At 43.3% G+C, this 14,206-nt stretch overlaps 1 protein-coding gene across 1 annotated transcript in view; it reads left to right on the top strand.

Moving 5' to 3' along the window:
• LOC129810660 (single-stranded DNA-binding protein 3) overlaps positions 1 to 14,206 on the top strand; it is a 93,084-nt gene that overhangs the window by 19,992 nt on the left and 58,886 nt on the right. Inside the window, exon 4 of the mRNA XM_055861396.1 lies at positions 7,668 to 7,752. Coding sequence (XP_055717371.1) covers positions 7,668 to 7,752 — 85 coding nt within the window. The remainder of the gene's footprint in view (positions 1 to 7,667; positions 7,753 to 14,206) is intronic.

The following is a 14,206-nucleotide window of genomic DNA, read 5'->3' as shown; positions in this document are numbered from 1 at the left end:
ACGACTGTCTTGGTGATGTGGACACCAAGGAACTTGATGCTCTCAATCTGCTCCTCTACAGCCTTGTTGATGTTAATGGGAGTGTGCTCGGTCCTCCTTTTCCTGTAGTCCACAATCAATTCCTTTGTCTTGATCACGTTGAGGGAGAGGTTGTTGTTGTCCTGGCACCGCACGGCCAGGTCTCTGACCTCCCTATAGACGGTCTCGTTGTTGTCGGTGATCAGGCCTACCACTGTTGTCATCTGCAAACTTAATGATGGTGTTGGAGTCGTGCCTGGCTGTGCAGTCATGAGTGAACAGGGTGTACAGGAGGACACTGAGCATGCACCCCTGCGGGGCCCCCATGTTGAGGATCAGCGTGGCGGATGTGTTGTTACCTACCCTTACCACCTGAGGGTGGCCAGTCAGGAAGTCCAGGATCCAGTTGCAGAGGGAGGTGTTTAGTCCCAAGGTCCTTAGCTTATTGATGAGCTTTGAGGACACTTTGGTGTTGCATGCTGAGCTGTAGTCAATGAATAGCATTCTCACATAGGTGCCCCTTTTGTCTTGGTGGGAAAGGGCAGTGTGGAGTGCAATAGAGATTGCGTCATCTGTGGATCTGTAAGGGCGGTATGCAAATTGGAGCAAGTCTAGGGTTTCTGGGATAATGGTGTTGTGAGCCATGACCAGCCCACTATGGTGGTCTGCATAAAACATGTTGGTATTACAGACACGGACAGGGAGATGTTGAAAATGTCAGTGACGACACTTGCCAATTGCTCAGTGCATGCTCACAGTACACGTACTGGTAATCCGTCTGGCCTTGTGAATGTTGACCTGTTTAAAGGTCTTACTCACATCGGCTGTGGAGAGCGTGATCACACAGTCATCTGGAACAGCTGATGCTCTCATGCATGTTTCAGTGTTATTTGCCTCGTAGCGAGCATAGAAGTAGATTAGCTTGTCGTGTCACTGGGCAGCTCTCGGCTGTGCTTCCCTTTTGTAGTCTAATGGTTTGCAAGCCCTGCCAAATCCGACGAGCTTCGGAGCCGGTGTAGTACGATTCGATCTTAGTCCTGTAATGATGCTTTGCCTGTTTGATGGAGGGCATAGCAGGATTTCTTATAAGCTTCTGGGTTAGAGTTCCGCTCCTTGAAAGTGGCAGCTCTAGCTTTTAGCTCAGTGCGGATTTTGCCTGTTATCAATGGCTTCTGGTTGGGGTATGTACGTACGGTCACTGTTTGGACGACGTCATCGATGCAGTTATTGATGAAGCAAATGACTGTTGTGAACTCAATGCCATCGGAGGAATCCCGGAACATATTCCAGTCTGAGCTAGCAAAACAGTCCTTTAGCTTAGCATCTGCTTCAGCTGACCACTTTTTTTATAGGCCGAGTCCCTGGTGCTTCCTGCTTTAATTTTTGCTTGTAAGCAGGAATCAGATGGATAGAATTATGGTCAAATTTGCCAAATGGAGGGTGAGGGAGAGCTTTGTATGCATCAAATTTTGTTTTATTTTCTCCCTCTGGTTGCACATTTAACATGTTGATAGAAATTTGGTAAAACTGATTTGTTTCCCTGCATTAAAGTCCCAGGCCACTAGGAGCGCCGCCTCTGGATGAGAAATTTCCTGTTTGGCTTAAGGTGGAATACAGCTCATTGAGTGTGGTCTTAGTGCTAGCATCGGTCTGTGGTGGTATGTAGACCGCTACGAAAAATACAGATCAACTCTAGGTAGATTGTGTGGTCTACAACTTGTCATGAGATACTCTACCTCAGGCAAGCAATAGCTCGAGACATCCTTAGATATCGTGCACCAGCTGTTGTTTACAAATATACATAGTCCGCCCCCCTTGTCTTACCAGACGCCACTGTTCTATCCTGCCATACAGCGTATAACCAGACAGCTGTATGTTGATAATGTTGTCGTTCAGCCACGACTCCGTGAAGCATACGATTTTACAGTTTTGAATGTCCCGTTGGTAGTTTAATCTTCTTCGTAGGTTGTCAATTTTATTGCATGTCAGCTAGTACAACCGAAGGCAGTGTTTTTTTTTTTTCCGATCGCCTACTAATTCTCAGAAGGCAGCCCGACCTCCATTCTCTTTTTCTCCGTCTTCTCTTCACGCAAATGACAGGGATTTGGGCCTGTTCCCAGGAAAGCAGTATGTCCTTCACTTTGGGCTCGTCAGACTCGTTAAAGTGAGAGAAAAAAGCTTCTGCCAGTTCGTGGTGAGTAATCGCTGTTTGATATCCATAAGTTACTTTCGGTCATAAGAGACGGTAGCAGCAATATTATGTAAAGAATAAGTAAAAAAAGAAGTTACAACAAACAAAAAAACAGTTGGTTAGGAGCACGTAAAACGTCAGCCATCATCCCCGGCGCCATGATGCTACATCTACTCATTCAATGGTTTTCCTTTAATTTTTACTTTTTTCTACATTGTAGAATAATACTGAAGACATCAAAACTATGAAGTAACACATATGGAATCATGTAGTAACCAAAAAAATCTTAAACATATAAAATAAACTCAGCAAAAAAAGAAACGTCCTCTCACTGTCAACTGTGTTAATTTTCAGCAAACATAACGTGTGAATATTTGTATGAACATAACAAGATTCAACAACTGAGACGTAAACTGAACAAGTTCCGCAGACATGTGACTAACAGAAATGGAATAATGTGTCCGTGAACAAAGGGGGGGGGTCAAAATCAAAAGTAACATTCAGTATCTAGTGTGGCCACCAGCTGCATTAAGTACTGCAGTGCATCTCCTCATGGACTGCACCAGATTTGCCAGTTCTTGCTGTGAGATGTTACCCCACTCTTCCACCAAGGCACCTGCAAGTTCCCGTACATTTCTGCGGGGAATGGCCCTAGCCCTCACCCTCCGATCCAACAGGTCCCAGACGTGCTCAATGGGATTGAGATCCGGGCTCTTCGCTGGCCGTGGCAGAACACTGACATTCCTGTCTTGCAGGAAATCACGCACAGAACGAGAAGTATGGCTGGTGGCATTGTCATGCTGGAGGGTCATGTCAGGATGAGCCCGCAGGAAGGGTACCACATGAGGCAGGAGGATGTCTTCCCTGTAACGCACAGCGTTGAGATTGCCTGCAATGACAACAAGCTCAGTCCGATGATGCTGTGACACACCACCCTAGACCGTGACGGACGATCCACCTCCAAATCGATCAGGCATCCAGAGTACAGGCCTGCGTGTAACACTCATTCCTTCGGCGATAATCATGAATCCAACCATCACCCTTGGTGAGACAAAACCGCGACTTGTCAGTGAAGAGCACTTTTGCCAGTCCTGTCTGGTCCAACAACTGTGAGTTTGTGTCCATAGGCGACGTTGTTGCCGGTGATGTCTGAGGACCTGCCTTACAACAGGCCTACAAGCCCTCAGTCCAGCCTCTCTCAGCCTACTGCTGACAGTCTGAGCAGTGATGGAGGGATTGTGCAACTCGGGCTGTTGTTGCCATCCTGTACCTGTCGCGCAGGTGTGATCTTTTGATGTACCGATCCTGTGCAGGTGTTGTTACACGTGGTCTGCCACTGTGAGGACGATCAGCTGTCCGTGCTGTCTCCCTGTAGCGCTGTCTTAGGCCTCTCACAGTACGAACATTGCAATTTATTGCCCTGGCCACATCTGCAGTCCTCATTCCTCTTTGCAGCATGCCTAAGACACGTTCATGCAGATGAGCAGGGATCCTGGGCATCTTTCTTTTGAGGTTTTTCAGAGTCAGTAGAAAGGGCTCTTAAGTGTCCTAAGTTTTCATAATTGTGACTTTAATTGCCTACCGTCTGTAAGCTGTTAGTGTCTTAATGACCGTTCCACAGGTGCATGCTCATTAATTGTTTATGGTTCATTGAACAAGCATGGGACACAGTGTTTAAACCCTTTACAATGAAGATCTGTGAAGTTATTGGGATTTTTACGAATTATATTTGAAAGACAGGGCCCTATAAAAGGAACGTTTCTTTTTTTGCTGAGTTTATATTTGAGATTCTTCAAAGTAGCCACCCTTTTTGCCTTGACAGCTTTGCACACGCTTGGCATTCTCTCAACCAGCTTCACCTGGAATGCTTTTCCAATCGTCTTGAAGGAGTTCCCACATATGCTGAGCACTTGTTGGCTGCTTATCCTTTTCGTCCAACTCATCCCAAACCATCTCAGTTGGGATGAGGTTGGGTGATTGTAGAAGCCAGGTCATCTGATGCAGCACTCCATCGCTCTGCTTCTTGGTCAAATAGCCCTTACACAGCCTGGAGGTGTGTTGGGTCATTGTCCTGTTGAAAAACAAATGGTAGTCCCACTAAGAGCAAACCAGATGGGATGGTGTATCCCTGCAGAATGCTGTGGTAGCCATGCTGGTTACGTGTGCCTTGAATTCAAAATAAATCACTGAGTGTCACAAGCAAAGCACCATCACACCTCCTCGATGCTTCACGGTGGGAACCACACATGCATAGATCCTCCGTTCCCCTACTCTGCGTCTCACAAAGACATGACGGTTGGAACCAAAAATCTCAAATTTGGACTAATCAGACCAAAGGACAGATTTCCACCGGTCTAATGTCCGTTGCTCGTCTTTTTGGGCCCAAGCAAGTGTCTTCTAATTGGTGTCCTTTTAGTAGTGCTTTCTTTGCAGCAAATCGACCATGAAGGCCAGATTTGTGAATCAGGCTGCCATAGGGCGACACACAATTGGCCCAGTGTCGTTAGGGTTTGGCCGAGGTAGGCCGTCATTGTAAATAAGAATTGGTTCTTTACTGTCTTGCCTAGTTAAATAAAATAATATTTAAAAAACTTAAACCTTGTGAAGTATTTTTTGGGGCTGCAATTTCTGAGGCTGGTAACTCTAAACTTTGGTGGTCCTCACGAGAGCCAGTTTCATCATAGCACTTGATGGTTTTTGCAACTGCACTTGAAGAAATGTTAAAAGTTCTTGAAATATTCCGCATTGACTGACATTCAGGTCTTAAAGTAATGATGGACTGTTTTTCTTTGCGTATTTAAGCTAATATGGACTTGGTCTTTTACCAAATAGGGCTGTCTTCTGTATACCACTCCTACCTTTTCAGAACACAACTGATTGGCTCAAAAGCATTAAGAAGGAAAGAAATTAGACAAATTTACTTTTAACAAGGCACACCTGTTAATTGAAATGTATTCCAGGTGACTACCTCATGAAGCTGGTTGAGAGAATGCCAAGAGTGTGCAAAGCTGGCATCACGGCAAAGTGTTGCTACTTTGAAGAATCTCAAATATAAAATATATTTTGATTTGTTTAACCTGTCTAGGACTGAACCCCGTTCCGCTAGCGGAACCCCTCGCCAACAGCCAATGAAATTGCAGGGTGCCAAATTCAACAGAAATCTCATAATTCAATTTTCTCAAACATACAAGTATTAGACACCATTTTAAAGATACAATTCTTGTTAATCCAACCACAGTGTCCAATTTCAAAAAAGCTTTTCGGCGAATGCAGAACATGTTAGGTCAGCAACTAGTCACAGAAAGCATACAGCGATTTTCCAACCAAAGAGAGGAGTCACAAAAAGCAGAAATATTGATAAAATTAATCACTATCCTTTGATATTCTTCATGAGTTGATGACACTCCCGGGACAACATATTACACAATACATGTATGTTTTTTTCGATCAAGTTCATATTTATATCCAAAAACCTCAGTTTCCATTTGGCTTTGCCTCTAAAACGTCCCGTGAATTTGCACAGATCCACGTCAAATCACATAAATACTCATAATAAACATTAATAAAAGATACAAGTGTTATTCACATATTTTAAAGATATACTTCTCCTTAATGCGACCTCTGTTCCAGATTTCAAAAAAACTTTACGGAAAAAGCAAACCATGCAATAATCTGAGTACGGCGCTCAGAGACCAACACAACCCAAGAAGATATCCGTCATGTTGGAGTCAACATAAGTCAGAAATAGCATTATAAATATTCACTTACCTTTGATCTTCATCAGAATGCACTCCCAGGAATCCCAGTTCCACAATAAATGTTTGATTTGTTCCATAAAGTCCATTTATGTCCAAATTCCTCCTTGTTGTTCGCGCGTTCAGTACACAATCTAAACTCACGACACGCGGGCAGGTCCAGGCAAAAGTTCAGACAAAGTCATATTACAGTCCGTAGAAACATGTCAAACGAAGTACAGAATCAATCTTTAGGATGTTTTTAACATAAATCTTCAATAATGTTCCAACCGGAGAATTCCTTTGTCTGTAGAAAAGCAAATGGAACAGAGCTCACTCTCACGTGAACGAGCGTCACGAGCTCAAAGCATTCTGCCAGACCTGACTCATTCCCCTCTCATTTGGCCCCACTTCACAGTAGAAGCCTCAGACAAGGGTCTAAAGACTGTTGACATCTAGTGGAAGTGCAACATGACCCATATCCCACTGTATCTTCAAGGGACTGAGGTGCAAAACGACCAACCTCAGATTTCCCACTTTCTGGTTGGATTTTTCTCTCAGGTTTTTGCCTGCCATATGAGTTATGTTACACTCACAGATATCATTTTAGAAACTTCAGTGTTTTCTATCCAAATCTACTAATAATATGCATATATTAGCAACTGTAACTGAGTAGCATGCAGTTTACTCTGGGCCCGCTTTTCATCCAAACGTGAAAATGCTGCCCCCTATCCATAACAAGTTAACACTTTTTTGGTAACTAAATGATTCCATGTATGATATGTCATAGTTTTGATGTCTTCACTATTATTCTACAATGTAGAAAATAGTAAAAAAAATAAAAACCCTTGAATGAGTAGGTGTCCAAACTTTTAACTGGTACTGTATGTTTTCAAACTGAGGCGATGAATGATTATCTGATACACGCACAGTTATGGGTCATCAGCTCATTTTCTGCTCCATTTTGCAGTCTGTCATATCAAGTGTCAGGCGTTTCACACGTTAGAAGTCTGGTTTTGCCGTCTCAGCGGAAAGAATGCATATTGTGGAGTATTCGCCTTCGAATGTTTTGGAAAAAGCGTAATGTTTCTCTTGAGCCCCAGTCAGATCAGCAGCTTTTATGTGCTATCCATTAAATCAATATCTTAGGTGCAAGCACAATTTAATGGGGACTAGTTAAACAGGTAATTAATTTCAATTAAGTAATTGGGAGCATTTGGATTGGAACCTGGTGCCCTCTTCAACCCTTAAGGACTGGATTTGCCTTAATTAACAAATATCATAAGTAATTGATCAGTAACCAGCATCTCTGGCCCAGCAGAATGAGAGCCACTGTACATGAGATGGTTCAATTCGATGACACTGCTTTGCTGTAGCTCTGAGGCGGACTACGGGTTGGATTAGAATAGTTTAGGAAAATAAACGGACAAAGTTCTTAATTTAAACCCTGGTTATAAGCAAAGACACCTCTGACAACTAACTGTTTAGCTTGATCATGTTTCACTTTGTCATAGTTGTGGTCTCCATGGATAGATGGTAATTTAGCTTACACTTCACACGTCTACGTACTGTGTGTACATTCATGCATGTGTCCCATGAGGGAGTCAAACCCACAACTGCATGATGTTGCCAGCACCATGCTCCAACCAACTCAGTCATGTGAACAATATCTGGCTGTTAGTGTAAACTGAAACTATGTCCAACCATGTTCTCTCTCCTCACAGTGTATTCTGGGATCTGTACTGCGCTGCTCCGGACCGGAGAGAGACATGCGAACATTCCAGCGAGGCCAAGGCTTTCCACGACTATGTGAGTCAACTCTGTCAACCTGTCACTGGTGTTGTGTCAGAGGCACAGTGGCCATTGTCACGTGGTTGTGTGTGGGCTACTGAATGTCTAACTGTTATCAATGTTAATTTTGCAACATCAAATTGAGACATTTGCGTGCATGATTGTTTTGGTGGTTTTGGTCATGATATGAATGTAGTGTTGCTTACTGCAATAGGTTATATCCTCCTAAGCTTAGTGAAACAGTTTCCTGGCTACCCCTCTCACTTCCTCCCTGTGACCCCTGACCTCTGAGCCTTACCTAAACTGTCTGCTGAAGGTGAAATGTCACGCCTCTGCAAGGTTTTTATTGGCCTTCAAATGGTTTCAATAAGGGTGGGAGCAAATAAAGCAACTTGGTGAGCTGTTGTCCTGGATTAAGTTCAGTGCTGGGGCCGATGCATGGGGCCCAATTGGGGGTGGCCTAGGGGTCATGGGCTTGTCTTCCCTGACCCTCTCATCTGCAGAAGAGCTGGATGTTCCCTGGTGCTGGAATTGATGTGCTGCCTGAACATGTGGAGGGCCTCCCGCCTATAAAAGGAGGCTCTTTGTTGACGCCAATCTCGGACTGCAAATGACCATGGTAATGTGCCCACTGATTGTGACCTCTAGCTCATTGGCGGGACCTGAATGATTTGAAGGTTAAGCTGCAGTCCCCTCGGACTTCATCTGCCTCACTCAAGGCAAATTCGTTTTATTTGTTATCACCGCCATACCATAGTGCAGAATTCTCTTTTTTTGGTCATGGTTTGGCTATACTAAATAGTGGTATGACATACCCTTTAAAATGTTTAAAGTAAGTCTTATGCAGCTAATAGGTTATGTTGGTCAGACTGTATTACTACTAGCTTGATGTTCACCTGGCCAGTTGGGGAATGAGCTTTGGAAATGGGTCATGATGGTTCTATTTCTGCAGTAGACATTTTAATGTAGCAGGTTTCCCAGTTCTGTGCAGTTCCGCACTCCCATGTAGTCTGACGAGTATGAACAGACCAGACCTCCATCAGAACAGACTCATTTGTTGTGAGTGTGTATTGCACAAGATTAATAACCCTTTAGAACCCGGAGCGGCCGTCGACAGCCTTTCTTAAGTTACAATAGCTGCCGCGAACAGCCTTGTTCTTCTAACAATATCTGTGTCAATTTCCCAAAATAACTTGCCAACAGCCTATCGTATTTGCGTTTCTGTTGTCATCAACGAGAAACTGGAAACAGGGTATGCTTTCATTTGACTTTTTCAGTTTTTTAAATATATATATATTTTTTTGACTTCATTCCACAAAATGACAGTGCCGAAGCCGACATGACTTTTCACTGTGATAGAGGTTTTATCTATGTTGGTTGGTGATACGGATTTGCACACGTCCTTGCACTTTGAAAAGCGAGAATGTCCAGGTGAGTGAAATAAGTAAACAGCAGGTATATGTTTGGTGTTGTCGACATTCGATGCTGTGAAACTTGGAGAATTGCTCACAGATTAGCAAGTCATTCATGATAACTTGGTTGGTACAGGCGAGCCCATCAGCGGTGGAGCTCGAATGAATGATTGATTGCTCTATCTCATGGAAATAGTTGGTGTTTAGCTGTGTATATAGTCCGCTAACTAGTTGGTTGTTTTGTCTCATTTCTACCGATGTAATTCAAATGGAAACGGCCCAAGCTGCTTGCTATAGCTAGCTAGTTAATCTGTCAGGCAAGAAAAGTTGTGTGTAGCATTACATTTGGGCTGCGCTCACGAAGCGTCAACCTCACTCTCACTAGCTAGCCATACAGATAACCAGCTAACTAGCCACCGACATGAAGGCTAGAGTAATTTGTGTTCATCTGTTGGGCATAGGTTATGGTTTGTCATGTTTGCTAGGTGCAGATATTCATAGGCTATACATTGCCTTGTTTTCCTATTATTTGACAGCTTAACTGTCATGTTAGGGTCGAGGCCCGCACAGTGGAGCTCATATGATGAGTTGGATATTTGTTTACGTAACCATCTAACAAGTTGCTTGTTTTGTCCTCTTTCTACCGATGCAATTCATTTTGGAAACCGTCCCAGCTTCGTAAATAATCAGCTAAAATTGGCGAACTCTGTAGTTAGTCTGTTAGGCAAGAAATCAAGAGTTGAAATAGTTAAGAAAATATTTACTAAATAAACTAAAGTAACACAATAAAATAACAATACCGAGGCTATGTACAGGGGGTACCGGTACCGAGGTAAATTAGAAAGATGGTGTGTGCATGGTTGAGGAAAATAGAGGGAAAAAGAGTGTGAGAGGGAGAGATTATGTTCCTATAACTGTATCCTAGTTGTTGCTCCTCTCCCCGTGTTACTCTGTTCCTTTAGGTCAGTGAATGAGAAGGAAGTGATATGGAGAGTCAGGGCTCAGCAGCAAAAGGCAGGGAGGAAGAGGAGTTAGAGATGATTTTGAGGCATAGAGATGTGGAGGGAAAGAGGAGGAGGAGGAGGAGGAGGAGGGAGATGATGAAGCAGATGATGATACCTGAGAGGGGAGCCTACGTTTCCATGGCGTGTGTCTGCCCCAAGTCCCACCATTCAACCTTGTGCCACACCGCTTGGACCTAAAGTGACCGTGGCAGGGGTTTTGGTAGGAATGTATATCTGTTCCATAGCTTGTAAGGGATTACAACAAGACAATGGGCAGGGTTGACCATCTTGACCAACTGAGGAGCTATTGCAATGTTGGACGCACAGGCAGAAAACTGTGGTAGTATGTGTTTTGGGGGATGCTCAACATTGCCATCATAAATGCATACATTGTGTGGGGGACCCTGCAAAGGCCCCTTCCCAGAAGCCACAGGCGCTGGGCCCTGAAGGCATTCAAAATACAGCTTGTGTATTCTCTTTGATATGGCTACAGTGGCAGGAAGGGGAGCCAAGTGTGTGGCACCAGGGCGTGTGGACAGAGTTGTAACTCATTGGAAAGTAGGTGAAGTTTGAAGGGCACAAGTGTGGTGTGCATCCGGAGTGGACGCAGGGCAAAGAGTGGGAGCTGTGTAGAAACCTCCTTTGGGAAGCTCTGTGTTCTGAGCCATTTTGCAGGATGGGGTTGTGCTACAGTGTGAAATATGAATTTGTCCTACAAATCTTTTATTGTCTCTGAAAAGTTGTTGTGTTTTGTATCTTCTCTCTTTATCTGACTCAATCTCATACTTGTTGCATTCACTGAATTGATGTCAAAGTAGGCTACTATCTCTTAGTGTCAGGCCTGGTCTGTACTAAATCTTATTGACACAGGTTACCTACATTTTGAAATAGTCTCCGAATAGGTGTTTGCATTTTTACATTGTTACATAAGTATGAATCGTTGTTAATAAATTCGTTTTTAAATACTTTAAATACTCTGGTCACATTTTGGATTATTTATTTATATGTAAATACTTATAAGTATAATATATCATACTTGGTACATTTTGAGTGAGTAATTTAGTCAAATTTACTACAATTTAAATACTCTAGTGTTTTTTGTTGTGTTGAGTGTTAATCATTTTTTGATAGTGAGTGTCTTTACACAATGTAGACAAAATGAGGGTTGTTCCTATTGACATGAATGTGGTGTCATATTAAACGATAGGTTGTTTTCTTTAAAACTAAGTTAACTTGTATTTGTCACTTGTTCTTTGTTTTTGAGCCATGTCTGTTTGTTTGAAATGTGAGAAAATTTGCTTTATCTTGAAAATGCTCAGTAATTTACAGCAGCATTCTAGAATTCTACTGGGGTCTAAAGGGTTAATTACATGGTTAATTAAACCCCATGCTTAATTAAAGCTGACACGTGTCCCCAATTAATCCACACTCAGTGTACAAAATATTAAGGACACCTTCTTAATATTGAGTTGCTCCCCCCCCCCCCCCCCCCCACACACACACATACTTTTGCCCTCAACAGCCTACTTCTTATCACTTATTAACCATCATCAAAATATTTGTTGTGTATTACGTTTGTTTTATTTGCTGAATTTATTTTTTAATTCCAAGTCATCTCTATAGAGCTGCTGCCTAAAATCACTATTTTGTAGTTCTTCAAAGTAAATAAGGCATACTTTCATGACTGCTGAATACCAACTATCAATCACTTAGATCATGTATTTTCAGGTATAGATACTTCACGAAGCAACAGCTGCTCTCGAAATCCCCTCATGATTGCGCATTATTCTTAGTGAAGTGTAGTTCGCGAACGATTCGTTCTTTTTGAACTACTCTTTTTAATGACTCGAGAGTCATGATTTTGGTTTTCCGAGTGATTTGTTCATTTTAGTTGTTCATTAGACCTGCTGGCCGCGATGAATTCTACAGCAGGATTAATATGCGCTCCTCCGGCTCAGCGGCTCCAGAGATGTGCTCCAACAACGAACTGTCTCGTGTGTGAGCAGAAAAATAGATCATGCTGCAGGCAGCATAGAGAAGGAAAATACATGTTTAGGACTGATAAATGATAGTATGGTGCAAAAATGAATGCAATCAATTTGATTATTGAATGTTATTGATGGACACCACTTTGTAGAACAAAAATATGCACAGCTTTCCTCTGCTGCTTCAACACTCAAACTCGTGAACAAATTGTTTGGGTGGCTGCTACAGTTCGTAGCCTATTGGGCAAATCTCCCTCGCGGCAGTCATTCCGTTCACAATCTAGTCTGGTTGTGGCCACAAAGACCTCGTTTTCAAAGGTATCAATAAATAATTGTATTTTTATGCCTAGCAATCACAGATTACGGGGGAACAAGAGGCTTGTAGAATCATGATTATTTCAAGTTTTTGGTTCATCGTTCGCCAGTAGGGGGGTCCTGGGTGCTCAGGGCATTACTGACTCAAATGAACAAAATGAGTCAAAATATTTTTTCTTTTGACTGTACGAGTCAAAGATCAGAGTCAGTAAAAAGAGCGGAACTTCCCATCACTAATTCTTCTGTCTATTCCGTAGCGGGTGTAAAAGAAGCACCGACCGGACAAGTAGATGTGAAATGGATTATGGTCATTGTAGTTAATTACCAAACTTTGTAGAATATTGGCCTGTTGGAAACTACAACTCCCTACTACATCGCACAGTTCAGGCTTGATCTGATTTATCTCTAGAGAAACAGTGCAATGTGTGCATTGAGCTCAGAAAAAAACAGAACGAAATGGAATTCAAATAATTGAACTGATGTAGGTCAATTAGTTGTTTAAAAAAAACAACTGACATTTCAGTTAATCCCTCAGCACCACTCTCGAGGTAGCTAGCTACCTGTCTCAACCGTCAGCTACCCTCCATGCTAACTCTGACGACCCATTCAGTGAGTTTGTGGCAGGACTAGTGGTTAGGACTTCCAAGAAAAGAGTACTTACCTACATCTAAATGTGACATAGGACCTGAACAAAGAAGGAAAGCAATGTCTGCTCAGAATCGTTTAGTGACACGCACACACGTTTCAAAACCGCCATGGTCTTCGTAAGGCACCTAACCCACACACCTAAAGATACATTACGTCCTTAGCTCCAGTGTCTAGATGTCGGGCTCCAGTTGAAGGTCCTCTGAGGGGATCTGTCCTACTCAATGGTCAGCCCAGTGTGGACGCTGTGGGGCTCTGGGGACGGCCACAGGGGCTCAGATGTCCTGCTCTTTTTTTTTGTTCTAATTCAAGGATTAATGGCCAGTTTTCCTTGACCCCTGACCTGGCTGAAGTTCAAAGGGTCAAAGTGTATCCGCTCGTCCTGGCTCTGTGAAGTGGACGTTTGTCTTCCTCACAAGAAGTACATCTATCACTGATCACAATAAATTAATGTTGGTGGCATGACAGTATGTTATAATTCAACGTTTATCTGTATATTTCTACTGGATGGATTGAGCAGATTGGTTGAACTGTATGAAAATGCAAAACCCTGAAACTTTTCAATAAGTTTGTCTATAATCAAATCTTCCCATCCCTCAGTCATGTTCATTTCCATAACTCTGTCTGTGTTGCTGGTGGACCCGGCGTGTTCGGGGTTACAGACAGACAGTACACAGGGTTAATGTTGTGTGAAGAACCTTACCTTGGGCTGTGGCGGGGGGACCAGGGTGGGGGTGGAGGCGTGAATCCCCCGGGCCTGTCTCTGTCTGATTAACTCCAGCCGCTCCGATCCCTGTGGACCAGTGGCCTGATCAAGTCACTGTCGCGGCCCGGCTGATAACAGCCCTATTCCCCCGCCATGTCTCCCAGGATCACATGGAGAAAAACAACACGACTCCCATGAGTCACACTCCCAAGGGGAACAGTAGACTCTGTCTCTGGTGTTAGACTCTGAGTTTATATGGGTCCACACATTTTAGATGCCGTCTCTGACTGACTGGTTGTGTTTTGTTACTGTGTCAACTGTCCAAGGACATGATGGTGGCCCTGGCTGGGTTTGAAGGAATCCACCATGACCCAAACCCTCTCCTGTTTCCTTCTCCTGGGGCCT

Source organism: Salvelinus fontinalis, chromosome 14 (assembly GCF_029448725.1).
Source record: "Salvelinus fontinalis isolate EN_2023a chromosome 14, ASM2944872v1, whole genome shotgun sequence".
Classification (NCBI taxonomy): Eukaryota; Metazoa; Chordata; class Actinopteri; order Salmoniformes; family Salmonidae; genus Salvelinus; species Salvelinus fontinalis.
This window is presented reverse-complemented; position numbering and strand designations above follow the sequence as displayed.